General features: G+C 38.5%; 1 protein-coding gene and 1 long non-coding RNA gene across 2 annotated transcripts; one reads left to right on the top strand and one right to left on the bottom strand.

Moving 5' to 3' along the window:
- Positions 709-2,874, top strand: LOC109948848. The gene is made up of 2 exons (XR_002271305.1): positions 709-2,391; positions 2,608-2,874. It is a non-coding gene; the product is annotated as an uncharacterized LOC109948848 (long non-coding RNA).
- Positions 3,703-4,155, bottom strand: LOC109948686 (putative cyclic nucleotide-gated ion channel 7). Its single transcript, XM_020562383.1, has 2 exons — positions 3,966-4,155; positions 3,703-3,890 (listed from the first exon to the last, which is right to left on the bottom strand). The coding sequence occupies exons 1-2, from the start codon at positions 4,153-4,155 to the stop codon at positions 3,703-3,705; spliced, it is 378 nt and encodes a 125-aa protein (XP_020417972.1).

Below are 27,736 nucleotides of genomic sequence, written 5' to 3'. Positions count from 1 at the left end.
TTTTATTGATTTTTTTTTTGCCTTCCCAAAAATACATTGTCATAAAATATTTCGTTTGCTATATTCAAATTATTATAGAAGTAGAAATAGAAATGTCTATCGAGGTATTAATATTGCATTGCTTAAAAACATGGATGGTTGTGAAAAAAGGGTAACCAATTAAAGAGGAGATTCAGTGGCATCATTTGTAACTTAATCTAAACCAGTGGACACCTTTGATAGATCTTCATGGAATTTGATTCAAAAATTGAATTTTACTAAGAATTGGTAATATAGATGGGTTATTATTAGAGTTTTTTAGTTGAAGTGTTGTGGTTCCCTCCTTAGTGGAGTCGAGATGTACGGCTGTTATTTTCCTCTTTCAAAGCACATGAATGCATGTATGGGAGATGCATGGATGGTCTACAATTGATGGCTGAAAGGAAGAGAAAAATGGGGGAGCTGCACATACTTTCGGTGCCTTGGGTTCCCTCCTTAGTGGAGGAATATTTTTGTATGTCATGGTGGTTTTTGTTGCAATGATGGGAGGACATCATCATTTGTCTTTAATGCTGCTGTCTTGGGGAGCCTTTTGACCGCCGTCATTGTGGCTTTTCTAGCATGTATGTGGGTTGTTTTTGGGAGATGAAAATCAGCCTTAATTCCTTTTATGGTTTATAAAAGGGGAGGCTGCATGCAAGTGGTAGTGTGCTTGTGTTGCACCAAAGGCATGAGAGAGTTGTGGGCTGGTGTGCATGTGAGCCGCACCAAAGGAGAGAAAGCATGCAAAGGTGCGTGGGCTGCTGTGCTTCAGCTGCACCAAGGCAAGGGAGGGAGAGCACGGAAGAGAGGGAGTGGACTGCTTGTGAGATGCAAGCAAGCAGTCCCACGAACTCTTGGAGCATGTTTCAACTGGGAGTTAGCTGGGTTCATCAAGGGTTCAAGAGAGGGTATATCTCTTGGGGTGAGAGTGATTTTCACATGTATGAGAGAGGGTGTACAAGGGGTGTATCCTATTGGATACGGGACTCGGGTTTGGGTATAAAAAACTCTTGAGTGGTTATTCTTGTCTTTCTTTTATTATAGTGAAGGTGGTCACTCCCCAGGGACGTAGTCAGGTTATTTGTCGAAGTTTGTAAATTCTCGGTGTGTTCTCTCATGTATTTACTCATTGTCATCTTGGGCTTCTTTGTTTTTCTATCTTTATTTCTTCCATCGGGTTCGCTGTGACCAGGGGGAAACGTGTGTTTCCCCAACATGAAGCCCCTTAACTCTTCCATTCACTTTCAATCACTATTTCTCTATCCTTAACTCTTTCTTTCGTTTTTTGTGCCTATGGACAATTCTCAAGACACCAACCCTTTCGCAGACCTTTACAAGTCCTCTTCTTCTGATGTTATCCGTCAGCCTTCTTTTCCTCCTGCTGCATAGTATGTTTCCTCACTCGCTCCTCACTCGCTTCTTCAATGAGCCTACCAACCATGCCTTTCAAACCTCTCCCTCTCCAAATCCTAACCAAGCTCTCTCCTTTCTCACAAACAACCAAACCATGCGCCTTTTAACTTCTCACTTCTACAAACTCTCTCTCCCAACAGTCACTTCTTCCAGCCAAACACTTTTTCCAACTCTCGCCCAATTGGCCAAATCTGTAAAAACCCAGGCCATGGTGCTCTCACTTGCAGAAACTGTCTCAATAGCTCTTACCAGGATCACACTTTACAACCCAAACTCTTCACTCCCTCCTCCTAAGCTCCTACTTACCCCTCTACCACATATACTTGCACCACACCCTCATCTTCATCCACAACAACTTGGTATGCTGATTCTTGGGCCACTAATCACCTTCCAAATGACATGGGCAACTTTTCTCTTAATACACTGGACCTGACAAATTAATGTTGCCAATGGTGAATCAACATTATACTCTTCTCACTCATCTTTTAACTTTAAAAAAAATTCTTCACACTCGACAACACACAACTTGCTCTCAGTTCACAAATTTTCCAATGACGAATGACAATTTTAATCTAACTTGCACTCATTTCTCATGTATCATCAAGGATCATAGTAGGGGAAATATCCTTTTTCAAGGCGTTATTGAAGGCAGTCACTAACCCATTCATCTATCCAAACGCAAGCCACCCTTTTTTCACTTCAATGCCCTTGCCACAACCTCTCTTTGGCACAAATGGCAAGGTCATCCTTCAACTCACGTCCTCCATCAAATCTTATCTACCAATAATCTTTATGTTCCTCTTGAAACCCTAGACCTTCATCTTGCTTCTACAACCCTTTTCTCCCAACCGTCCCATCTTCACCCCCTCCCCTCAGCTCCCACTTGACCCTCTGCCTTATACACTTCCACCACACCCTCATCTTCATCCACAACAACTTGGAATGCTTATTCTTGAGGTACTAATAACCTTACAAATGGCTTGCGCAAATTTTCTCTGCGTCCTGAATACACTGGATCTAACAAAGTTAATGTTGCCAACACTGTACTCTTATCACTCATATTTTCATTTAAATCAAATTCTTCGCACACTCCACAAGCCACACACAACCTACTCTCAGTTCACAAATTTTCCAGTGACAACAATTGTTATCTAACTTGCACTCCTTTCTCAGGTATCATCAGGGATAATACTGCAGGGAAAATCCTATTTCAAGGCGCTACTGAAGGCAGTCTCTAACCCATTCATCTGTCCAAAAGCAATCCACTACTGTTTTGCTCCAACGACATTGCCACAGCCTCTCTCTGGCACAAACAACTAGGTCCATCAAATCCTATCTATCAATCAACTTTCTGTTCAATGTACCTTTTTGCCATTTTATCAATCTTCATGTAATTTCCATTTCCCTTTTCAATTAATACATTCGTATCTATGGGGTCCCCCTCATGTTTCTCATTGTGGTCACAAGTACTATGTGATTTTTGTTGATGACTGGCCCAGATTCTATCGGCTATATCCATTACATTGTAAATCTAACACTTTTAAAGATTTCAAAATTTCACAAATCAAGTTGCGAACCTTGTATTCTTTTGTTCTAATTCTAGACACTTCTTGTATATGACAATATATACCTTTTTCCTTTGTGTAAAGGAATGATAAGGAGAGAGATATTATATAAACCCTCACAGCAAACATCCGAATGCAGAAAACACGTTAAAAAAAGGAAATTAAAGGAAAGATTTCGTGGCTTCATTTGTAAATAAATCAAACGCGTAGATAGCTTTTAATTAGAAGTTATAATGTAAGTGAGTTATTAAATAGAGCTTTCAAAGTTGCAAGGATCTATTTTTATTTGACTAATAATTTCTATATAGAGATTCATGAACATGCTTCCGACAAAACACAGAGAGAGAGAGAGAGAGAGAGAGAGTAAAAGGAACCTACTTTTTTTAGCGTCTCCATGCAGAAATGGCGCCGCATAATGCTTCTCCCACATTCATCAAGAACAGAGAAGATATAATTCACATCCACTTCAGCATCTATGTTTTCTTTCAATTTTTTTTGACTAAAACCATGCATAATATCTATCGCCACATCATCAGAAATGCCATTTATTGCCATCCACAAAAATATCGCCTCTAGTTTCTCACGTATCTTCAGGTCAGCAGCAATTTTGAGAATGCCAACTTTCAAATTAGTGCCAACTACATGATCAGACAAAGAAAAAAAGAAGTGCCAAATATTTCAAGTTTCAAATGGTAAGGATTGTCTAAACTTCACTTTTTGACTTCATCGGGAAGATGTCTCCGGAGAGCACTAAAGTTTTCATGTCATCAACTGTGAGAGCAAAGGCTTCTACTTTTGTGGTATATCGGATGGTTTTGAACGAAACAGGTTGGTCATCAAAAGCTTTGGTTTTCATTGCCCAATCCAGAAGTTGTTCTCCAACAAACATACCTTTCTCAAGAGTTTCAAATGAATGAAATGCAGACTACCGTTTGGCAAAAAATAAAAATAAAAATAAAAACATACCTTTCTTAAGAGTATCGAATGAGGTTGATGAAGCTGCTTCTCCAGCATCCGTAATTGGCGCCTGCATAGAGCCTGCTATAATATAGAGCATCGCGTTAAGTGGCTTTCCCACTTCAACAACCTTGGCATTCTCCTCGAACACCTTTGGCTTGAGATAGTCGCAGATCCTTCCCAATTCACCATCGTTCATATGTTGAAGCTCCTTTACCTATATAGGTATATCAGAAAATCAGACTCTAATCATCGTCTAAGTTTCAAGTTTGATTAATTCGTTCTAAGATATTGAAGATTGATCTTTATCGTTGGTCTATATATCCATTATCCATCCACTACTACGTTTTTCAATTTGCGCGACGAATAAATCTTCGTCGCGCAAAATGCAATAAAGCGGTCGCGACGAATAAATCTTCGTTGCGCAAAATGCAATAAAGCTAAGGAAAAAAAGTTTCATCGCGCAAAAAATTGAAAACTTGCGCAACCAAAGTTTTCGAAGCGCAAAATCTCTTAGCGCGACAGATAGATGCCTTCGTCGCGCAAAGTGAGCGAAAAAAAACCCGGGTTTTTTGTTGGCGCCAAACACTTGCGCGGCGAGAGCAATCGTCGCGTAAGAAAACCTAGCGCGACGATGGGACACTTCGTCGCGTAAAGGTTAGGTTAATTGGCTGCGAAAACTCGTGCGACGACAGGTATCGTCGCAAAAGACAACTTAGCTCGACGAAACTTTTATCGTCGCGTAAGAAAATGAAGGATATTATTATTTTGGCGCCAAAATAATTGAGGGGGGATATTTTTTTTTGCGCGACGAATTAGATTTCGTCGCGTAAAGCAGATGTCGGTACATTCTTGCGCGACGAAACTTAAATGTTACGCGACGGAATTTTGTTTTTGCGCGACGATATCTAGAATTTGCGTGACGAAAGTTTTTGCGATGAAAATGTCTTGCGTCGCGCAAAAGTTTTTTTGTCGATAAGTTTTTGCGCGACGGAAAAACACGTTTTGTGCGACCGTAAAATGGTTTTTCGCGACGGCATTTTGTGCGACGAAATATATGTTTCGTCGTGCAAAGTCCTTCTTCTTCATATCAGAATTCTGCCATTGCAGAGGCAGAAAGCAAACAAATTTCCTTTCTGCCTCTGCCTCTCTCTCAACCTCTCTGCCGCTGCCTCTGCTGGAAATTCAGTACGTTGATTGGGTAAGTATTTTTTGTCGTTAGTTTATAAGTATTAATGTAAATTCGTACTAACGCTATTAATTTTGTTCTCGTTAGGGATATTTGTAATTAGCGATTTGTGGAGAACGATTGATAAGGTATTTTATTCGTTTTATATATTAAAAATGTTAAAGTTAGTTTGTTATGCGTATATTTTTTTTGTGAAGTTATATTTATATTATGTTGTTAAATTGTGCGTGACGTAGCACAATGTGTTGTGATGTACGAAGTTAATTGAAATTAACTTCGTACTTTTATTTGTATGTTTTGTAACATTTAGTTTCCCGTTCGAGATTAGTTGGATTTCATACATGGATGCGTAAAGCATGACTGCGGTCCAATTAGTTTTTGAATTGTCCCACTATTTGGACAGTTTGGTAATGCATAGTGTTGTCACGTAATCCACGGCTACAGGATTAGGTTTCGATTGTGGAGATTTTGGTGTCATCTCGGTACGTTCTTCGGGTGGTACGTAGGTATTTATACCTATGCCCACCTCAAGAACTGTATCGAGATGCTGCCGAAATTCATCCATGTCGAAATCTAATCTCATGTAGCCATAGGTTACGTGACAGGACTATGCATTCCCGAATGGGATAGGGCCCTTACCGGAGGCATAAGGTGACATTATAACTTCGTATGAAGTTGTTGTGATTGTTATGTTGTGATTGTGGTTTCAGGAATTATGAGCAGAAGGTGGATACAGAACCCGAATAGATGTGCAGACGAATACTTGGATGGGATCGAGGATTTTATTGAGTTTGCACGTAGACACAACCCGGGTGCAACTAGAATCCGATGTCCTTGTAGGAGGTGTAATAACACGTTGTGGGAGACAATTGAAAATGTTGGATTTCATTTAGTAAGGAATGGAATGATTGAGACATATAGCATTTGGAACCTTCATGGGGAACAATTAGACCATGCTTCGTTTTCAAATGCCACAAGAATGGACAGTGTTGAACCTATTGTGGATCCTAATGATCAAGTCATGGATATTATACAGGATGCTTTTCCATTTGCATCAACCAACATCAATCACGAAAGGGAAGTTGACGTGCCTACACCAATAGACAGCGCGGAGTTTGAACAATATGAAAAACTGTTAAAAAATGCCAACCAAGAGCAATACCCGGGGTGCGAGAGCTTTTCCGTTCTCACGGCCATTGTAGAGTTAATGCACGGAAAAATAAAGTATCGTATGTCGAACCTGTGTTTCGATTACTTTTTGGGGGTTTTCAATGAGTCGAGGTTCAAAATGACATCTCAGAATAGAATGACTAAGATCCCACAAAAAGTCATGCGTTATCTGCCCCTGAAACGTAGGTTGCAGCGATTGTATATGTCGACGCATACTGCCATAGACATGAAATGGCATAAGGAAAAACGGGTAGACGATGATGTGATGCGGCATCCTGCAGATGGGGAGGCATGGAAAGAGTTCGATCGAACGTTCCCCGAGTTTGCTGCTGATCCCCGAAATGTGAGATTGGGACTTGCCACTGACGGATTCAATCCATATGGGGTTCTAAACCAACACCACAGCACTTGGCCGATTTTCGTATTCCCATATAATTTGCCGCCTTGGAAATGCATGAAAAAAGAATACATGATGATGACTGTTTTGATAACTGAGGATCCTGGGAAGTCAATCCATGTTTACTTAAGGCCGCTGGTTGATGAGCTGAAGGATTTATGGACAAACGATGTTCGCACGTACGATAAATCAACTGGGAAGATGTTCACTTTGCAGGCAGCAGTTATGTGGACTGTGAATGATTTTTTAGCATATGCAATGGTTTCTGGGTGGAGCACAAAGGGTTATATGGCATGTTCTATATGCAAGGAAGATGTAACTTCTGGTTGGCATGCGGGAAAATTTTGTTACCTTGGTCATCGGAGATGGTTGCCATGGGACCACGAGTGGCGGGAAAAAGATAAAGAGTTCGACGGGAACACAGAGCATCGCCTCAGACCTAGAGAATGGTCCGGTGATGAGATCTTGGAACAGCTTAACCGTTTGGATTTTGCTCCGTTCGGAAAAACAGTTAGTCGGACCAGACCTTCTACACATATGAACTGGACTCATAAGCCTATGTTTTTCGAAACTCAAATTGAGGCACAATCTAGATGTGATGCATGTTGAGAAAAATGTATTTGACACATTGGTGGGCACGATTCTAGATATCGAGGGCAAGACAAAGGACACAATCAAAGCCCGTCTTGATTTGGAAAGAATGGGCATACGAAGGGGTTTATGGATGAACAGGGACAGTGATAAAGCTAGAAGGGATCTTGCATTCTTTTCTATGAAACCGAATGACAAAAAAGAGTTTCTAAAGTTTGTATCGTTTGTAAAGTTTCCTGATGGGTATGCTTCTAATATCGCACGTCGCGTGAATGTTGACGGGGGTAAATTTACTGGACTGAAGAGCCATGACTGCCATGTGTTTATGCAACGCCTACTTCCTGTGGGTATTCGACATCTATTGCCGGAAAATGTTGTGAAGCCAATCATATTGTTGTCCTGATTTTTTTCCCAACTGACGGCAAAAACATTGCGAAAGACAGACATGTTTCAGTTGCGCCATGACATTGTCCAAGTCCTATGCAAGTTTGAGATGATATTTCCTCCAGCTTTCTTCACAAGTATGATACACGTGATGGTTCACATGCCAGAAGTGGCATTGCTTGCTGGTCCTGTCAACTATCGCTGGATGTATCCAATAGAAAGGTATATAATCCTTATCGTTTGTGTATGCATCATTATCACAGACTTGCTAATTTGTATCATATCATTTTATTTTGACAGGCTTCTAGGAGAGCTGAAAAAAAGTGTACGCAACAGGGCGAAGCCCGAAGGATCAATTATAGAGGCCTGGGTTCAATATGAGTCGCTTACTTTCTGTGGAATGTATTTAAAAGATGTGGAGACGGCTTTCAATCATCCTCAGCGCAATAACGACGGAGGTATGAGAAAGGAAAAACTTTCTGTTTTTGCCCAAAGCGCACGACCCTTTGTTGATCCTGGACAAGGAGAGTCGTTTTCTAGAAATGATATGGAGGTAGCGCATTGGTTCGTACTGAACAATTGTGATGAGATAATGGCATACTTAGATGAGCATGAAGAGATGATGAAGCGAGAACATCCATCACATTTAGTTGCCCAGAAACACCGTGAATTGTTTCCACAATGGTTTTTGGATTCTGTAAGTTATAAGTGTTTTGTATTTGACAAATATAAATTGTAGTATTTAATTTTGTCAGACTAACATGTGAATGGTTTTGTATTATATTAGGTGAATAAGTTGAAATCATCGAATTTCCCTACTTACAGTGATGAGTTATATAACTTGGCGTTCGGCCCGATTCGCGCTGAATTGTTTTCGGGTTGTTATATTAACGGCGTCAAATTTTTGGGGGCTGCACAAGATGACAAGTTGTGTACGCAAAACAGCGGTGTCCTTGTCCCAAGTGGAGGCCACTACTACAAAAAGTGAAAAAGACGACCAGAAAACAACGACGGTCTAAGTGAAAACTGTCGTGGTTTTTAAAAAGACGACGGTTCTAAAAACACCGTCGTGTAATACCACCTTAGACAACTAAAAAATGGAGATTCAAATGGCTGTTCAAAAACAACGACGTACCTAATTAAACAACCGACGTCTATTTGAAACAGATTTCCGCAGTGTAAAATCAAAGCCAACAAAGAACGGCAGAAGTTATGAATCGACCGACGTAGAAAGTAAAGACGACGATTTCAATAAAAGCCGCCGTTGTTACTCATAAAATAACACGACGAGGTTTTCGTATAAGACGCCGTATAATTACAAACAAATCCACGGCTTTAAAATACAAAATATCGCCGTATTAAATTAATGTACAACGACGGAAAATATAAATATATCGACGTCATTCTCGTATAGTTCTACGACGTTATCTTTAAATCGTACTATAAAATTTAACGTCGTATTTATTCATTTTATACGTCGTACCTTTAATTTAAACCGTCGTCTTAATAAGAATTTTTGTTAACAATTTTTTCCTTTATTTTCTTATCCTACGTCGGTAGATCTACTTAATGACAAGAATTGAAATCTGTCATCCAAAAAAGAAACTTTACATATTCCAGAACATTAATTTCCTTCATTTTAAATTTCCTCCGGAAAAAAAACTCTATTTATAACGCACTGTAATTGAAAAATAAACTGAAAGGTCACGGGAAAAAAATTTCTATTCATAATTTAAAAATTCAAATCCACGTTGGTTATATTAAACCTAACGACGTTAAATGAAAAGATTCCACGTCGCAAAACAAATATTGCGTCGTGTTAGTTTAGGAGTTTCTTTAACAGTTTGGTCCTTTATCTTTCTGCAGGACTTGTATAGTTCAAAGCATTGACTTGTATAGTTCAAAGTATAGTTCAAAGCACTGATTCGATTGCTCATGCTTTATCGCATTCTGAAGCCATTTCTATTCTTTATCGCATTCTTGAAACCCATCTTCTTCTTCTGAAGCTCTACGGATAAAGGAAGAGGCTATCACAAATCTGACGGATCTTCTTAGCCAAGAAAATCAAGCAGAGGATCAGGCACATCTGATCTTCAGATTTCCCTGAGAAGCGAACTTTCCTTCGACAGCGAGTGGAGGCCAGGCTTGCATCTCTTTTGATGGAAAGCAAGGAGTATTCAGAAGCACTAAGTGTCCTATCAGGCTTGATCAAGGAAGTGAGAAGGCTAGTTGACAAGCTTCTTCTTGTGGACATAGATTTGATGCGAGTAAGCTCAATTTCTCTTTGAGAAAGACATCCAAATTATTGTCTTTGAGATGTGAGAGACAGTGTCTCTGAGAGAGGAAGAACTTGGAACCCTAAATGTAAACCGAAAATGAATGAAAGCGACAAATTTATAGAATAAAATTTTAAAACCAACGGCGGTCCTTACAAAAAAACCGCCGTTTAAATTGTAAAATCAACGTCGGTTTGACCGACGTATATTACAGAAATCCACGTCGGTACATTAATAAAACCGACGTGTTAAATGATCTACCATGACGCGACTTATTACTTATGTACTTTAATTTTTGAGTTTACTACGACGGTACCTACAACACTACTGTCGTACTTATTTACCACGTCCGAAGTTAAATGTACCGTCGTATTTTGTAATTTATACGTCGTAGTTATATGTAACCGCCGTATTATTTTTTTGAAATGGTTTTATATGTAAGCAACTTTTCGTCTACCTGACTTACACATGCACTGTTTCCAAACCCGATTAAAAATTTCAATCTCCCAGAGAAAACTTTTAGACTTTTTTCCTTGTCAGAGCACTGTCAGAGTATCTCATCGTCTTCCTCTCGTCTTCTTCATCGTCTCTGAACTTAAACATCGATAGTCTTCCTCTTGCTTTCATTGCACGCAAAAGGTAAGCTTTCATTTTCACTATTTTGGTTGCTGTTTTGCATGCTCATACGTTTTTTGTTTGAAAAATCTTTTTACCTTTTTTCTGGCCAAAATGATTTTACTTCTTTCCAAGTTCGATAAAATATACAGACAAAGAGGGAAAGTTTCCAACTTTGAAGACAACTACCTCAACTAAATAAGACGACGGTAGCTTCTTATTTACGTGGTTAAATATGTAGACCACGACGGTTCGTCAGTCGTTCTAGCGTCGTCTGAAAATTGACAAAGTTGTTTTTAAAATTATAGTCTTTTTTTTATTTGCTTGTTTAATTGCAGGTTTGATTTCTCTGAACAATGGTTTTTGTTTTTCCCTAATTTGATAAAATATAAAGAAAAAGAAAGTAGGGTTGGTATCTAATATAGACGACAGTATCTTATTGTTTTACGTCGTGTGAATGTTAATACCACGACGTCATATTAAAATACCGTCGTCTATATAAGATTCCAAAACTTTCTTTCTTGGCCTTGTATTTTATCAAATTAGAAAACAAAAACCATGGTTCAGAAAAATCAAATCTGCAATCAAACATTCACAGAGAAAGAAAGAAGGGTTTTGGATCCTTATATAGACGACGGTATATTACTACTGACGTCGTGTGAACATCAATACCACGACGTTATATAAATATTTCGTCGTTTATAGTTAATTATCACGTCGTTTATAGTTAATTATTTCGTCATTGTTTAATTACCTTGGTTTTAAACATTTATTACGTCTGAGATTATTTCATTGCGTCGTTTAAAATCATATCATACGTCGTATTTTATTAATAACCGTCGTTTGTGTTCTTAATCTTTTCCTGAAATATTTTCACTTGCAGTTTTGTCTGTAAAAATGGTTTCTCACCAAGACCAAAGTAAGGATTCTGGCTCCAAGAAAAATGGAGGTAAGGAGCTTGGAATGGTACCTCCTCAAGTGAAGTCTTCGAAGAAGATGAAGTCTTCGAAGAAGATGAAGTTTGCTTCATCATCTGCTGATACAGAACCAACCAGCACGACAACAATCTCTGATGATTCAAAGTCTGGTCGAGGTATGAGCACAATGCCTCGTGTTGTGAAGAGAAAACTTCAGAAACTGAGGCCAATTGTTGAGTACAATAAAAGGGGGAAAGGAATTGGCCAAGCACATAGTGAGATGCAGTCCTACATTGGTGTGTTGGCACGCTCCAGAGTTCCACTTGTGGACATGAAATGGGCTCAAATCCCCAAGGATATAAAGGAGCAGATTTGGGAAGCAGTTGACATTGCTTTTGTGGTAGGTCAAGGGGGCAAGAACTCTGTCTTAGCTTCTGCTGCCAAGAAATGGAAGGATTTCAAGTCTACACTAACGAGGCATTATATCCTTCCATACACCAATGACAGGGAGAGATTAAGCCAACCCCCTGAAACATATAAATTCATAGAGAAAGCACAATGGGATGCCTTTGTATCTTCAAGGTTATCCAAAGATTTTGAGTCTGTGCATTCTCAACATGCACAGATTAGGGAGAAACTCGAGTACAATCATCGATTGTCTCGAAAAGGATATGCTGGTTTGGAGGATCAATTGGAGGAAACCATGCCTGGGGTAGAAATTGATCGATCTACCTTATGGAAGAGAGCTAGACAGGACAAACATGGTAACATCCCTGATCCAAAGGTGGCAGAGAAAGTAAAATTAATTGTAAGAGCCTACTCACTCTGTTTTAAATTTTTATTAAACTGTCAATAATTCTTATTACGTCTTATGTTATATTTTGCGTCGTGTGAATGATATTACCACGTCGACATTTTTTAAAAAACGTCGTTAAAGGTCTAAATCAGGAATCACAACTCTGTTTTCTGTAATTATAGCATAAGATGTCGGTGGTTCATTTTTGCGTCGTTTGTATTAAATTACTACGTCGAAATGTTTTAAACAACGTCGTTAAAGGTGTGAATATTGAATCATCCCTCTGTTATCTGTAAATAAAGCATAAGACGTCGGTGGTTTATTCATTTCGTCGTTTTAAAAAACTAACCACGTCGGTATAACTACCGTCGTGATAAATTATAATAACGTCGATTTATATGTTATTGCGTCGTGTGAAATTATATAATACGTCGTTTGTATATAAATAACCGTCGTGTGTTTTTTGTTCTTACTTTTTTATATATCTTTGTTTTAGGATGAATTGCAAAAACAAGTCTCGGAAGGCAAAGTCACTGTTTCTGGCAGCAATGATGTGCTGACCATGGCTTTGGGCCCCGAGCATCCAGGCAGAGTGAGAGGAGTAGGTGCTGGGATCTCACCAAGGCAATATTTCAATTTACCCAAACCACAGAGAGTGAGCTTTGACGACCGTTTGAAGGACAGTTTAAGAGTTCTCCTTCAAGAAGAGACTAAAAAGATGGAAGCTAAGGCAAGGGAAGAGGCTTTAAGGATGGAGGCTAGAACGAAACAATTGGTAGAGGCTGAGAGAGAGCATTTCCTGAGTCAGCTTTCCCAATTAATTCTCAATTTTGATCCAAGCATGCTTAAACCCAGAATTAGCCAAAGTCCCAAAAATCCAATGTCTGACAAAGCAAGCTGCTCTGGAGGTGATGTGAGATCCCTACATTTTGAGGATGATACTGCCAAAAATGGGAAACATCAGGAAGAAAAGGTAACATATTTGAACTTTGAATTCTCTGTTTTTTTAAAAACCATTAGACGTCGTTATTATTAATAAAACCGTCGTTTGAAATACATACCACGACGATTTTAAAAATAAACCCTCGTTTGTATTTCAATACCACGTCGTATTTAGTTTACTTGTTTTACACGCCATTAAACGTCGTTATTTTTAAAACTTTGTGGTTTTTAGACGACGGTGTTAGTCATTCCCGACGTCATAGATGAAGAGAAGAAAGAAAAAAAACAAGATGAAAAGGAGAAAGAAGATGACGACCAGGTATGTTCACATAACTTTGCCTTTTTTATTTGTTTTTCAAAATTTCAGACGTCGATATTTTTCTTTAAACCGTCGTTTGTTTACAACTTAGACGGCGGAATTTTTTTCTAAGACGTAATAAATTATTCACCACGACGGTTTTTTCACCGTCGTTTAAATTCTTTTCAGACGACGTTTTATTCCTTAAACCGTCGTTTTTATTGAATTACCACGTCATTTTTTTTATTTCTTTAAACAGGTTATTAAAGTTGTTGATTATTCAAATATGGAGGCGCCATCTTCTTTAAAATCCCTTTGTCGTTATGTGGAAACGACACTCGTGCCTGAGGATAAGACCCTGCACTTTACAATTGATAAGGAGGTGTTTGGTCTAGAGCGCGATACCTTCCTCCTGCCTGAAGATATTACACAATTTGCAGGCATGGAGGAAATAGGAGCTACTGTCATTGCTGTATATATGAGGTTTGTCATTCTAAAATAATACGTCGTTGGTTTATTTATTGCGTCGTCTTAACTAACTAACCACGTCGTTAGTATGTACCGTCGTGATAAATATATTATAACGTCGTTGTCTATTTCAGTACGTCGTGTGAAATTTTATAATACGTCGTTTTGTTATACATAACCGTCGTGTGTTTTTTTGTGCTGACTTGTTTATATTATTTTATATATTTAGGTACTTACACGATGTTTTGAAACAAGCAAATATGTGCAGCATGGTTGGCTTTATCGACCCTGCTACAGTTAGTGCCAGCTCTGGGACAATAGCTGACAGATCACGACTGGTAGCAGCTCGACTTCAGAGGACTGACGGTGAACAGATTTTCATGATGCCTTACAATCCAGGGTTAGTCTCCTTAACAGGATTTTGTTTTTATGATTTTCAATAAATGACAGCGTATAAACTAACCACGTCGGTGTTTTATTTTATTGAGTCGTTTGAAACTACTAACCACGTCGGTAGTTATTTATCGTCGTGATAAATATATAATGTCGTCGATTGCTACTTTATTTCGTCGTGTGAAATATTATAATACGTCGTTTTTGTAAATAACCGTCGTTTTTATATTAATTTTGTGCAGCCGTCATTGGATCTTGCTGATTGTAAGAGCAAAGAGGAAAACCGTCTATTTTCTGGATCCTCTGCCAGGAAATCGTGTGGTCGATGAAGAGGCCAAAAACATCGTGAACAGTGCTATAAAAATTTATAATTCTCACATAGCCAGATCAGGCCGTAAGGCAGTAATTTGGAAAACTCTGTCAGGCACACCAAAGCAACCCAGCAGTGTCGAATGCGGGTATTATGTGATGCGCTTCATGAGGGACATCATCATGGATCCTTCCTTGGGGTTTGAGAAGAAGGTAAGAAGAAATTACCTTCATACATTTTACGTCGTTTTTTGTATTATCAACGACGGTCATGTAAAATTACCGTCGTTGAATAGATATACTACGTCGGTTATGGTCGTCTGTGATTGAATTTCCTTTTATTTATAAACCCTAATAGTCATTGTTTATGCAGTATGCCAAGGGAAAACAGGAAGAGCCATACCCCCAAGAAGCAATTGATGAAGTCCGGAATGAATGGGCATAGTTTGTTTGCCTTCACCTGGAATAGGGGAATTATTGAACACTTGATATTTATGTATAATGTACAAATTTTGTCTATAATATATAATGTAAAAATTTGTTGAGGTTTTCTTAAATTAAAAAAAAAACAAACATACAAATTGCGTAACCGACGTGTAATACTTTTCCAACGACGTAATAAAGTCAAAAGCCGTCCTTTTTTGTTGTTTCGTTTTAAACAAATTCGACGTAAAAGGATATTTAGACGACGTTCTTTGAACAATTGAGTCGTTTATGGTTTACAACGTCTTCAATTTCTTAAGGGTTCAGGGTAGTACTTTGTAACGACAGCGGTTAGGTCGTGGAATATATATTTTACGTCGGATAGTTAAATATCAGCCATGGTTTCTCATTTAAACGACGTCATTTTAACAACTTAGTCGTCTATTACAATTTTCAACGTCTACAATTTATTAACACCGACGTGGTTTGTTGTTGTGATAAGAATATTTTATTATTTTTATATCAAAATATTCAAAATAAATTTAAAATAAATCAGAAAAATGCAAAGTCAACTCCAATGAAGTCATTGATATATTTTCTTCCCCCTAAACCTTGAAAAAATTCATTTTGAATAACAAAAATTTAAAATGACCATCCAAAACAAAATTGTTTTGATGAGTCATAAAATCACTTCTAGTTTTATGGTTTAGGGTTTAGAGTCTAGGGTTTAGAGATTAGGGTTGTTATTTATTGGGGTTTATTTTTAAAGTATAATTTTTGGGTAGTTTAGGGTATATATTAGGCTGTAAAACCATAAACCCTTTTATAAACTTAATTTTTAAAATTATATAATTTAGTTTTAAGGGTTTGGGGTATTAATTGTTAACGACGGTGGTTGAGTCGTGGAATACATATGTTACGTCGTGCAGTAAAATATCCGACATGGTTTCTACTTTAAACGACGTCATTTTAATATGTAAGTCGTCTATTATAATTTACAACGTTTTCAATTTCTTAACCCCGACGTGGTTTTTCAGTCGTCTTTATATCAAAATATTCAAAATAAATTTAAAATTAATCCGAAAAATGAAGCGTCAAAATAAACGGCGTTACGTTCAGTGTTTCCGTCGTGGAATATTACATTTACGTCGGTTCTTGTAGAACTTTCGCCATGGTTTTTCTTTCGACGTTTTAAAGAGCGCGCGCTCTAAAAATTTTCGCGCGCCCTAAATTTTTTTATATTTGGCTCTTATTCTTATACTTCTAACCCTGAACCCTAAAATTTTCAGATTTCGCGCAACATAACATTTCGCTCTCTCACTTCTGCTCTAATTAAAAGTTGCACTCTCCAGGCTCCGTCGAATCTGTGAGCTCGTCCAACCTGTAAGTACAAACCTTATCTTCCCCTTGTAAATTCATTGAATGATATTAGGTTGTTTTGTTAAAGGGTTTTAGGTATATGCTTTGCGATCTGTTAATAATGTGCTTATAGGTATGGGTTCATGGATTTTCTGTTTAATAGGTTCATGGATTACATTATCTCTTATGTTGAATTGGGAATGGATTTAATTTTGTCGGATCTTTTAATTAATTTTGTCGGATCTTTTAATCACCCTATGTTATGTTGAATTGGGAATGGATTTATTGTTTTCATGCTTGGTTTCATGTATATGTTGGTTTCTTGCTTGGTTTCATATATATGTTGTGTTCTTAATGGGTTTTGGGTTCTTGAAAATAAACTGAGACACGACGCCTTTTTAGGCATACGACGACGATTACACGACGGTTTATGAAAAAACCGTCGTTGTATTACTTATACACGACGGTTTTTTCATAAACCGTCGTTTGTATTACTTATATTAGACGACGTCTGTTGAAAATCCGTCGTCTATATATGCCAAATACGTCTGTTTTTGTTTAAAACCCGTCGTCTCTGTTGTGTATTACTTGCTATTAGATCTTTGTATAATCTGCTATAGTGATGGTCATTGCCTGTATTTTCACTTTATTATAGATAATAGGTTATAGTGTCGGAGATGGATAAGTCATGGATGCACTCGGATAGAAGATCGAAGGCATATGAGTTTGGGGTGGAAGCATTTTTGAACTTTGCTGTAGAAAATCTTCTAACTACAACACATATCCGTTGTCCATGTGTTAAATGTGTTAATTTGAAGTTGTTTGGGGTTGGAATTATAAGGGATCACTTATACTTTAATGGAATTGACCAAAGCTATAAGAATTGGACATTTCACGGAGAACCTTGGGAAGCAACTACTAATGCTAGTAGAAATGTTGAAGAAGATGATGGCCATAGTAGGTACAGTTTTGTGTCTGAAGAAATTGATATGGATGATAATGATTTTGGTGATTTTGGTTCCGATCCGTATGAGTTTGTCAATGTGATTGGGGATGGAGATCAACCAGTGTACCCTGGTTGTAGAAAGTACACGAAGTTATCGGCATTAGTGAAGTTGTATAATTTGAAGGCAAAACATGGGATGAGTGATGTCTGTTTTACAGAATTATTGATACTTCAAGGCGATTTGCTTCCAGAAGGAAATACAATACCAACCTCTATGTATGAGGCTAAAAAGACTTTGTGTGCATTGGGGCTGAGTTATGAGAAAATGCACGCATGCCCCAATGATTGCATCTTGTATAGGAAGGAGTATGAGGATTCAACTAATTGTCCTACTTGTGGTATCTCAAGGTGGAAGGAAGGCAAAGATTCAATCTTGAAAGAGGGTGTGCCAACGAAGGTGCTGTGGTATTTTCCTCCAATTCCAAGGTTTAAAAGGATGTTTCAATCACATGAGACAGCTAAGAGTTTGACTTGGCATGCTGCTAGAAAATCAATTGACGGTCAGATGTCTCATCCGGCGGATTCCCCGTCTTGGAAACTTCTTGATGATAAATGGCCTGAGTTTGGTAATGAGCCGAGAAACTTGAGATTGGCTCTTTCATCTGATGGATTCAATCCCCACAGTTCTCTAAGTAGCAGATATAGTTGTTGGCCGGTTATCTTAGTTACATATAATCTCCCTCCATGGCTGTGCATGAAACGAAAGTTCATGATGTTAACCTTATTGATTTCCGGTCCTAAACAACCCGGAAATGATATAGACGTCTACTTGGAGCCTTTGATTGATGATTTAAAATCTTTGTGGGATGGGATTAGAGGAGTGTATGATGCACATAATGGAGAATACTTTACACTCAGAGCTGCATTAATGTGGACAATTAATGATTTCCCCGCCTATGGAAACTTATCTGGTTGTGTTGTTAAAGGATATAAAGCTTGTCCAATATGCGGCGATGATACACCTAGTCACAGGTTGAAAAATGGCCACAAAATTTGTTACATTGGGCATAGAAAATGGTTACCAATCAATCATCCATATAGGAGGCAACGTGCAGCTTTTAATGGGAAACCTGAATATGGCATACCTCCCGAGCCATTAACCGGAGAAGAAGTGCTGCATATGGTTGAAAATGGTGACAGAGTTTGTTGGAAGAAGAAATCAATATTCTTTGATCTCGAGTATTGGAAATACCTTCCTGTGAGGCATGCCCTAGATGTTATGCACATTGAGAAGAATGTTTGTGATAGTATCATTGGTACATTGCTGGAGATCCCTGGAAAAAATAAAGATGGGATTGCTGCTCGATTAGATTTATTGAACATGGGGGTCAAAACTGATTTGCAACCCGAGTATGGAGAAAGACGTACTCGTTTGCCTCCTGGGCCTTGGAATTTGTCAAGAGCAGAGAAGAGAGAGGTTTGCAATTCTTTCTATGGTATGAAGGTCCCTGAAGGTTATTCTTCAAATATTAAAAATCTTGTATCTTTACAAGATTCAAGACTTCTTGGCCTTAAATCACATGATTGTCATACCTTAATGCAACAATTGCTCCCTGTGGCAATTCGTTCTGTTTTGGAGAAGCCTGCAAGGTATGCAATAACTCGTTTGTGCTTCTTCTTCAATGCTATATGTGCAAAGACTGTTGATGTTTCCAAGCTAGATAAGTTGGAAGAAGATGTAGTAGTTACTCTGTGTTTGCTTGAGAAGTACTTTCCCCCTTCATTCTTTGATATCATGGTTCATCTAGTAGTACATCTTGTCAGAGAACTTCGTCTATGTGGGCCAGTATATTTTAGGTGGATGTATCCGTTTGAAAGATATATGAAAGTTCTGAAGGGGTATGTTCAGAATCGTACTCGTCCCGAAGGTTGCATTGCTGAGCGGTATATAGCTGAAGAAGCGGTAGAGTTTTGTACTCAGCATTTATCTGATGTTAGTACAGTTGGAGTGCCTTCAAGTCAAAAGATGGGAGTTTCAAAGCCATTATCAGGTTGCACAGTGAGCGTAGTTGATCAGGACCTGTTGAATCAAGCACATCTATATGTCTTGGAGAATACGCAGGAAGTCCTACCTTATATCGAGTACGTATGAGTTTTATTCTTTAAGTTTCCATTTTAAATTATTTCTTATGTTTATCTTCTATATTTGGGACCGTAATGCTTGAATTTTTCGTGTCATGTAGGCAACATATGATCCACATCAAGACTGCTTATCCAAAATTTAGAAAGAGAACAAAGTGGCTGCAGGATAAGCACAATAGCACTTTCATTCAATGGCTATGCTTCAAGGTATATGTTGTTGAATAACATATTTCTCTTTTAATTTTCTTCTTATTTATATGTTAGATTGAATTAAGATATGATTAATTTGCAGGTTCAAAGTGAACTTGAGGAAGACAATCATGGCGTATCAGAAAATTTAAGGTGGCTAGCAGCTGGTCCAAACATGTCAGTGCCATTATATAGGAGCTATCTTATTAAAGGTATTAAATTCAATATCAAGGCACAAGATGATGTGCGGACAACTCAAAATAGTGGAGTTTATTTACTTGCACATACCATGCAAGTTGCTAGTGCCAAGGATAAAAACCCAATTCTCTCAAATATGGGTTTCTATGGTGTCATTCAAGAAATTTGGGACCTTGACTACCAAAAGTTTACAATCCCAGTCTTTAGGTGTGATTGGATAGATAGTTCTGGTCTTGTAGTCGACGAACTTGGATTTACCCTTGTAGATTTGAGTAAAATTGGACATAGGAATGACCAATTTGTTTTGGCTTCTCAAGTCAAACAAATATTTTTTGTTGACGACCCGATGCATCGTGGTTGGTCGGTAGTGTTATCAATGCCTAATAGAGAATATAATGATGTTATTGGTGATGAAGTCTTAGGTGATGTGATAATTGAGTGTGAGCCATTTACTAGAGGGATGCCAAATGTTGACACATTTGATGAACTGGTGGGTGAGTTAGGTGGTCAAAATATTCGAGATGGGTGTGAAGATATATGGATTGAATGATGCTTATGTAATTGGCAGTGTATGACATTAATTTTGTAATATATTGTAATGTGATTTCTTCACTTTCTACGTTCAAATAAAACACGACGTTATTGTGAACCAGTTATTCAGCATATTTACCGACGTCTTAAAGCAACGTAACAATGAAGAACCACGACGCTATTGTGAAGCAATTATTCAGGATATCACGTCGGGGAAGGATTAAGAACCGCCATGTAATTCAAAATAACACGACTCCAATCCCATAATACCGACGTCTAAAAAACGAGATATATAATCTGAACGTTAAAAAATACGACGTCATCATAAATTTTCCACGTCGCAAGTTCTTTTATAAACGAAGAGGAACGAAATGAATTCCGACGGTAATTCATTATAACCGCCGTCTAATAACAATTAAACGACGTTATTTGTAATACGGCTCTCATCATAATCAACGCCGTCTATATGTTCTGTAATACGGCTCTCATTTATTTGGAACCGACGTTGTTTAGAAGTTCAACGTCGTCTATATTATTAAGTGCGTCGTGAGTAATGAATACATATAAATACAACGTCGACTATATAAATGCCACCGACGTCGTTTCGCATTTCAACGTCAACTATATAAATACATACGTCGTAAATAATGACACTGACAACTATTTCCACGTCATCTTTTTTAGAAAAATCGAAGTGGAAAATTTATTTCACGACGGTTGTTTGTAAATAAGAGACGTAGTAGATTTCAATAACGTCGTCTTCTCATGTATTTAAAGACGTTATATTTTTTCTTGTCGTAAAAATTATATTTAACGGCGTAGTGTTTTAGTTGTCGTGTCATATTTTTCCCTTTTAACGACGGTGATTTGTTTGAGTTGGTCGTCTATTCTCATCCTCGACTATTTTTTAGAACTTTAGCAGACTTAACATGTCTGTTTTTATTTGTTTTCGACGTTGTTTTATTTAACAACGTCTAATATTTATCGTCGTTGTTTGTTTCTGAAAATAGGACGTATAAATTTTGTAATACGACTCTCATATATTTGTAACCGACGTTGTTTCGTTGTTCAACGTCTACTCTATAAATACATACGTCGTAAATAATGACACTGACAACTATTTCCACGTCATCTTTTATAGAAAAATCGAAGTGGAAAATTTATTTTACGACGGCTGTTTTTATATAGGCGACGTAGTAGGTATCAATAACGTCGTCTTCTAATGTATTTAAAGACGTCATATTTTTTATTGTCGTGAAAATGATATTTAACGTCGTCTTATTTTAATTTTCGTCGTTGTATGTCTATCTTGCGGCCTTGTTCTGTTAATATGTGTCATATTTTTCCTTTTTAACGACGGTTTGTTTAGAGAGTTGGTCGTCTATTCTCATCCTCGACTGCTTTTTTAGATCTTTTTGCAGTACAAAGACGTCGTTTTGTATTTGTTGATGACGTTGTATATTTTAATAACGACGGTGATTTAGCGTCGTGGTTTATGAGGGAAAAGATGACGGTGGATTCCACGACCATTGAAAAACCGAATACACGACGGTGATTTACCGTCGTCTTTTTGCTTTTTTGTAGTTGTGGGCGAAAGTACGAACATTGATTTCTATGGCAAACTCACAACTGTCGTTCAATTGCTTTACAAAGATCGATACCAAGTGTTCATGTTTAAGTGTCGATAGTTTGATAGCAACCCAAACAGGCCGGGAAGTGTTAAAATCAACCATGGCTTACTATCTGTGAACATTAACAGAACTTGGTATGATGACGACCCTTACATTTTGGCAAACATGGCAACACAAATTATGTATCTAGATGACCCTAAAGCCGGGAGCAGTTGAAAAGTTGTTCAGAAGATGGATCATAGGAACGTGTATGCTATACCAGAACTAGACCCAACTGACAGCGACGTCGACAATGTGGCTGACCAACGTTTAGAATCTTCAATGGAAAATGATGCGGAAACACTTCGAGATACACATGTTATACAAGAACCGTTTCAAATACAAGGAGTGTCTTTAATCGAAATACCGATTCAGTCAATTACAATTGACCTCGGGGATCTTCCAAGGTTCAATGTTGCAGTGGGCCCGAGCAACGAAGATGATGGAGTTATAGAGGAGGAGGAGGAGGATTGGGGGACCGAAAGTGATGATAGCGACGATAACGAAAGTTATTATAGTTCAGATGATGAATAATTAAATTTTTTGTAATTTTATTATGCTAGTGTACAGACTTTGTGTAATACAAAAGTTTGAATATATGTAGTTGTTATATCCAAACCTTATATATGTGGACAACTGAAACATTATTAAAATAAATTTAGTTATAAAACATTGGTAAATCAATATATCCAAACCTTTTTAATATTAATTTTTAAATTTTTTTTTTTGACAAAACACGTTTACAAAATGAAAATGATAAAACATTTGTTATAAAACATTGATAAATAAATATATCCAAACCATTTTCATACAAAGTTTGAAAATTATTGACACCAAACATTTTTCAAAAATGAAAATCCTTGCGCGACGAAGTACACCTCGTCACGCAAAGTTTGCACGACCCAGAATACAGTCGTCGCGTAAAGTTAAAACATTGCGCGACAAATTATCATCCGTCACGCGATGGAATTTTGCGCGACGACAGGTTTACTCTCGTCGCGCAAATATATATTCTTTTATAATATATTTTATATACACATATATATTCGAAATTGACGATCGAGTTAGTTCATTGTATTCATATAGGGTCATGGAGTGTAGCTGTAAAAAATCATCAAAATCGGAGTTAAAATAACCGTTAAATCATGACTTTTCATTTATAACCGTTCAAAAGTTTTGTCTCGATACTTGATCTCTGAATATTTTTTTTTTCCGATTTTTGGGGTCTGAGATCTCGAAGTATAAACAAACACGTTTGACGGCTGGATTATTGAAACTACTTTCGTAGAATGCGTATGCCATCAAAACCATATATTCACCAACAATGAATAGTTTACTTATACTTTCGTTAAATATAACATAAGATTATGTGGTATCACCCTAGTGTAAACATCTTAAATTGAAGATCAAATTCAGTAATTGTATTCATATAGGGTCAAGAAAAGTAGCTGTAAAAAATCATAAAAATCGGAGTTAAAATAACCGTTAAATCATGACTTTTCATTTGGAACAGTCGAAAAGTTTTGTACCGTTACTTGATCTCTTAACGTTTGTTTTGTCAGATTTTCGGCGTATACGATCTCGAAGTATAAAAAAACAAGTTTGCCGGTTGGATCATTAAAACTAGTTTCGGGTTTAGGGTTTCCGCGGTTTAGGGTTTAGGGTTTAGGGTTTGCGCGACGAATAAGTTTCATTGGTCGCACAAAGCCTGCAAAGAACAGTCTTGCGCGATGAATCTAGGCTTCTTCGTCGCGCAATCTCAGCCAGCCCTTTCACCCTCTTCCTCCTTGGACACTTAGTCAACAAATTTTGCGAGTTTACAGAAAGCAGATTTGCTCGACGCTGTCGATATTCGTCGCGCAATATGTCTGCCAATAAAACCTAAACTCCAAATTTTGGTGGAATTACAACATTGCGCGACTAAGCAGTTTCTTTGGTCGCACAAGCCCGCAGAGAACAGTCTTGCGCGACGAACATAGGATTCGTCGTCGCGCAATCTCAGCTAGCCCTTTCACCCTTTTCCTACTTGGACACTTAGTAAAAAAATTTTGCGAGTTTACAGAAAGCAGATTTGCGCGACACTGCCGGTATTCGTCGCGCAATATGTCTGCAAATAAACCCTAAACCCCAAATTTTGGCGAATTACAACTTTGCGCGACGAATATGGGCAGCGTCGCGCAAAATTTTGGCGGATTGACAACATTGCGCGACGAAATAAGATACTGTGCGTCGCGCAAAGTTTTCAATCTTTCCCCAATATTTTGGCGGATTGACAACATTGCTCGACGAAAGACGATACTGTGCGTCGAGCAAAAACTACCCTGATACCAAATTTTGGGGATTAACAATATTGCGCGACGGAAGTTATACTTATGTCGTCGCGCAAGTGTCAATTAAAATATTTTGCGCAACGCTTTTGTTTGTTCGTCACGCAAAATCGAATAAAATTGCAGAAACGACGCGATAGCCTTCTTCTTCCCCAGATTCGTTTTTCTGCCGTAACTCTCTCTCTCTCTCTCCGCCGTCAACTCAGCCCCCTACGCCAGTGGATTTTGGACGGCGCCGCCACAACGGTGGTACCCCGGAGGTTCCCCGCCGTCACCGTCGAGCCAGCCGCCCTAATTTCCTCGGTTTTCACCGAATCTGCGCCGCCGTCGTTCTCTCTCCTTCGGCGACCAAATCCGACACCTGAGGTATGGTTTCTGTCCTATTTTTGATGCTTTAGCTGATGGTTAGGTAGGATTTATGTAATTGTTGCAATAGGGCAGTGGATTTGAAACCCTAAGTTTCGGCCGGTTTTTGAATTTCAATTCAGGCCAATTCAGGCCATTTTTCGGGGTAGGTCCGAGAACAAAAGTAGCTCCAATTGATGTTTTGAACCTAGGGTAGGAACCTTGGCCCTTAGTTTTTAGAAATTTCCGGCGATTGGTATCGCTTTGGACACCCACGTGCTGTCGGCACGTGTGGTGGCGCGTAGGTTACTGTAGCAGTCCTGCATTGGGTCCCAGTGCAATCCCCTAGTTGTCACGAGCGCGTAGGTGTTTTCGGATTGGAATTTGGTTACCGTTTGAGTCTCGAACGGATTTTGCCTATTATGCGATTTCCCGGTTTGTTATGTTCAGACCGTTGGATCGAACTCAAACTCACGTATGGTGTACCTTGTATTTCTAGGATCGTCTAGGATTCGACGGATCGTGGATCGGAGTCCCGGATACTCCGAACTCGCAAACCCTAGGTCAAGAATCTTAAGAAAATTGTATGTGCTTTCAAATATTCGTATATTTTATTAATTTGTATGTGTATTAATGAAATTGTGCAGATGTCAGACCTGATTAGATGTCGTAGGGCGGTGACGACTACGCAGAGTTCGGAGCCCTCGGCTCAGCCGACATCTGCTGCCACTGCGCCAGCACTGATGGACCACTTGGCAGTTGGTCCCGCGGGGTCCCAGGCGCTTGCTTCATCAGCTTCATCAGTGGCACAGCCTGTTAGCGCCAGGCGGCGTCATCGGCCCGCCAGCACCACCGACACCACATCCACTGATGCGTCGGGGTCACAGCCAGGTATAGATTTCCTTAAACTCCAGTTATTTATATTTTTGTTTATATTTTTGTTTTTATTTTTGTTTTTGTTTTTGTTTTTGTTTTTATTTGTGTGTGTGTATTTTATAGTTAAATTTCTTATTTATTTAACATTAATGTCATCTTTCTTTGCAGCCAAGAAGAACACCCGAGGGCAGTGTCGGCAGTTGAAGACGGCGAAGGTCACCCGGGTGACCAACAGTCGTATCAACATCGAATACGACGAGCGACATCGGGCTGCACCGATGGCGGAGTTGCATAGCTCCTTGGCCCACGACATTGGTCATGTCATTCGGAGCCATTGCCCGATGAAATGGAAGTCTTGGAAAGTGATGCCTGACGAGACCAAGGCGGAGGTTTGCGGCCAGTTGTCGGTATGTAGGCCTTTTAATTCTTTTTCTTTCAAATTTTATATTTCTATTATTTAAATGTATGTAATTAATTTATTGCAGACGAACTACAACTTGGAGGACCTGGACGACGAGTCGTTGGCGTACGTCAACAGACTCTTCTCTGAGAGGTACAAACAGTGGAAGAGCGACTTGCACCACTATTTTGAGGCGTTTGATGATCCAGAAGTCGCTCTTCAGGAGGGTTGCCCGAAGGAGCTTAAGGGGCGGGAGGATAGTTGGGCGTGGCTCTGCACTCATTTTCAGGCGCCCGCTTTTGTGGTAATTTGTAATATGAATTTCAAATTTATTATATTTTTCTTACTAATGTTTTTTTTAATGTTTTATATTTAATTTCAATTTCAACTAATACGTTTTATTTTTTGTATAACAGAATAAAGCCAAAGTCAATAAGGGCAATAGGAAGAAGAAGACTCTTCTCCATCGTTCGGGTTCCAGGCCCTTCTCCTATAGGATGGATGCACGGCGGCAGGTAATAATAAAATAATTTTTATTTAATTTTAAATATTTAATTATTCTTAATTTATTTTTTCGTACTAATATTTTTCTTCTCTTGTTCAATTTAGGGGGGTCCCAAATTCCCAGAGATCGACGTCTTTGGCGACGTTTATGTTCGACCTGGGAATGAGTTGGCCGAGTCCCTTCATGTAAGTATTATTTAATTTTAATTCTTATGTTACGCATTCAAGTTTAAAGGTTATTATATGAATGTTTTAATTTATATTTTATGTTATGCTAAACAGACGACGATGGTGGAGAGGAGCCAGTTGGTTCTTCAGGAGTCCGCCTCCCAGCTTCCTCCCGATACTCCGATCGAGTCTGTGGATCCTCCACAGGATGCTGGGTTTCAGATCTTGACGGAGACATTGGATCAGACTCTCGGGAGGAGACCGGGGACATATTGTCGAGGGATGGGGAATGCCAGGCGGAGGGAACCCAGACCCCGTTCATCAGCGCAGTCAAACAGTCAGGTTACTGCTTTGACAGCACAGGTGGCCACTCTTCAGAGTCAGATGTCGGTCATTCTGCAGTCCCTCGCACAGTCCGGCATGCCAGTCCCGCATTTTGATGCGCCGACCTCCGAGCCCATCCATCCCGAGCATCCCCACCATACGACGGCCCCTGTAGACCCACAGACCTCTGAACCGCATGTGCCAGACGACAATGTAGATTTTGGAATATTATTTGATTAGTTTTTTTATTTTCATAATTATTTTTTAAATATTTCTCTTGCAGCATACATTTATTTTATATAATAAATATGTTCTTTACAATTCTTTTTTATTTATTGGAATTTCATTTTATTACCCAAAAAAAAAAAACCAAATTTATTTTTTTATAAAATAAAATAAAAAGTAATATTAAAATTAAATAATAATTATATATATTAATTTTGCGCGACGAAATCTTTCTCGTCGCGCAAATTTATATATTACGAAATAAAAATGTTTCATTTTTTTAAAATACATATAATTTATTCTTGCGCGACGAATATTTTCGTCGCTCAAAAAGGATTTGCGCGACAACAGTTTTTCGTCGCGCAAAATGTGTTGACACGAATTGCGCGACAAAGATCTCTTTGTGCC

The sequence above is a fragment of the Prunus persica genome, chromosome G4 (assembly GCF_000346465.2).
Source record: "Prunus persica cultivar Lovell chromosome G4, Prunus_persica_NCBIv2, whole genome shotgun sequence".
NCBI classification, from domain to species: Eukaryota; Viridiplantae; Streptophyta; class Magnoliopsida; order Rosales; family Rosaceae; genus Prunus; species Prunus persica.
This window is presented reverse-complemented; position numbering and strand designations above follow the sequence as displayed.

Coding starts and splice junctions, on each gene's coding strand:
- LOC109948686 (XM_020562383.1), bottom strand. CDS start 4,155: ATGAACGATGGTGAATTGGGAAGGATCTGCGACTATCTCAAGCCAAAG. Junction 3,891..3,965: donor ATTCGATACTCTTAAGAAAG/GTATGTTTTTAT, acceptor CTCTTGAGAAAG/GTATGTTTGTTGGAGAACAA.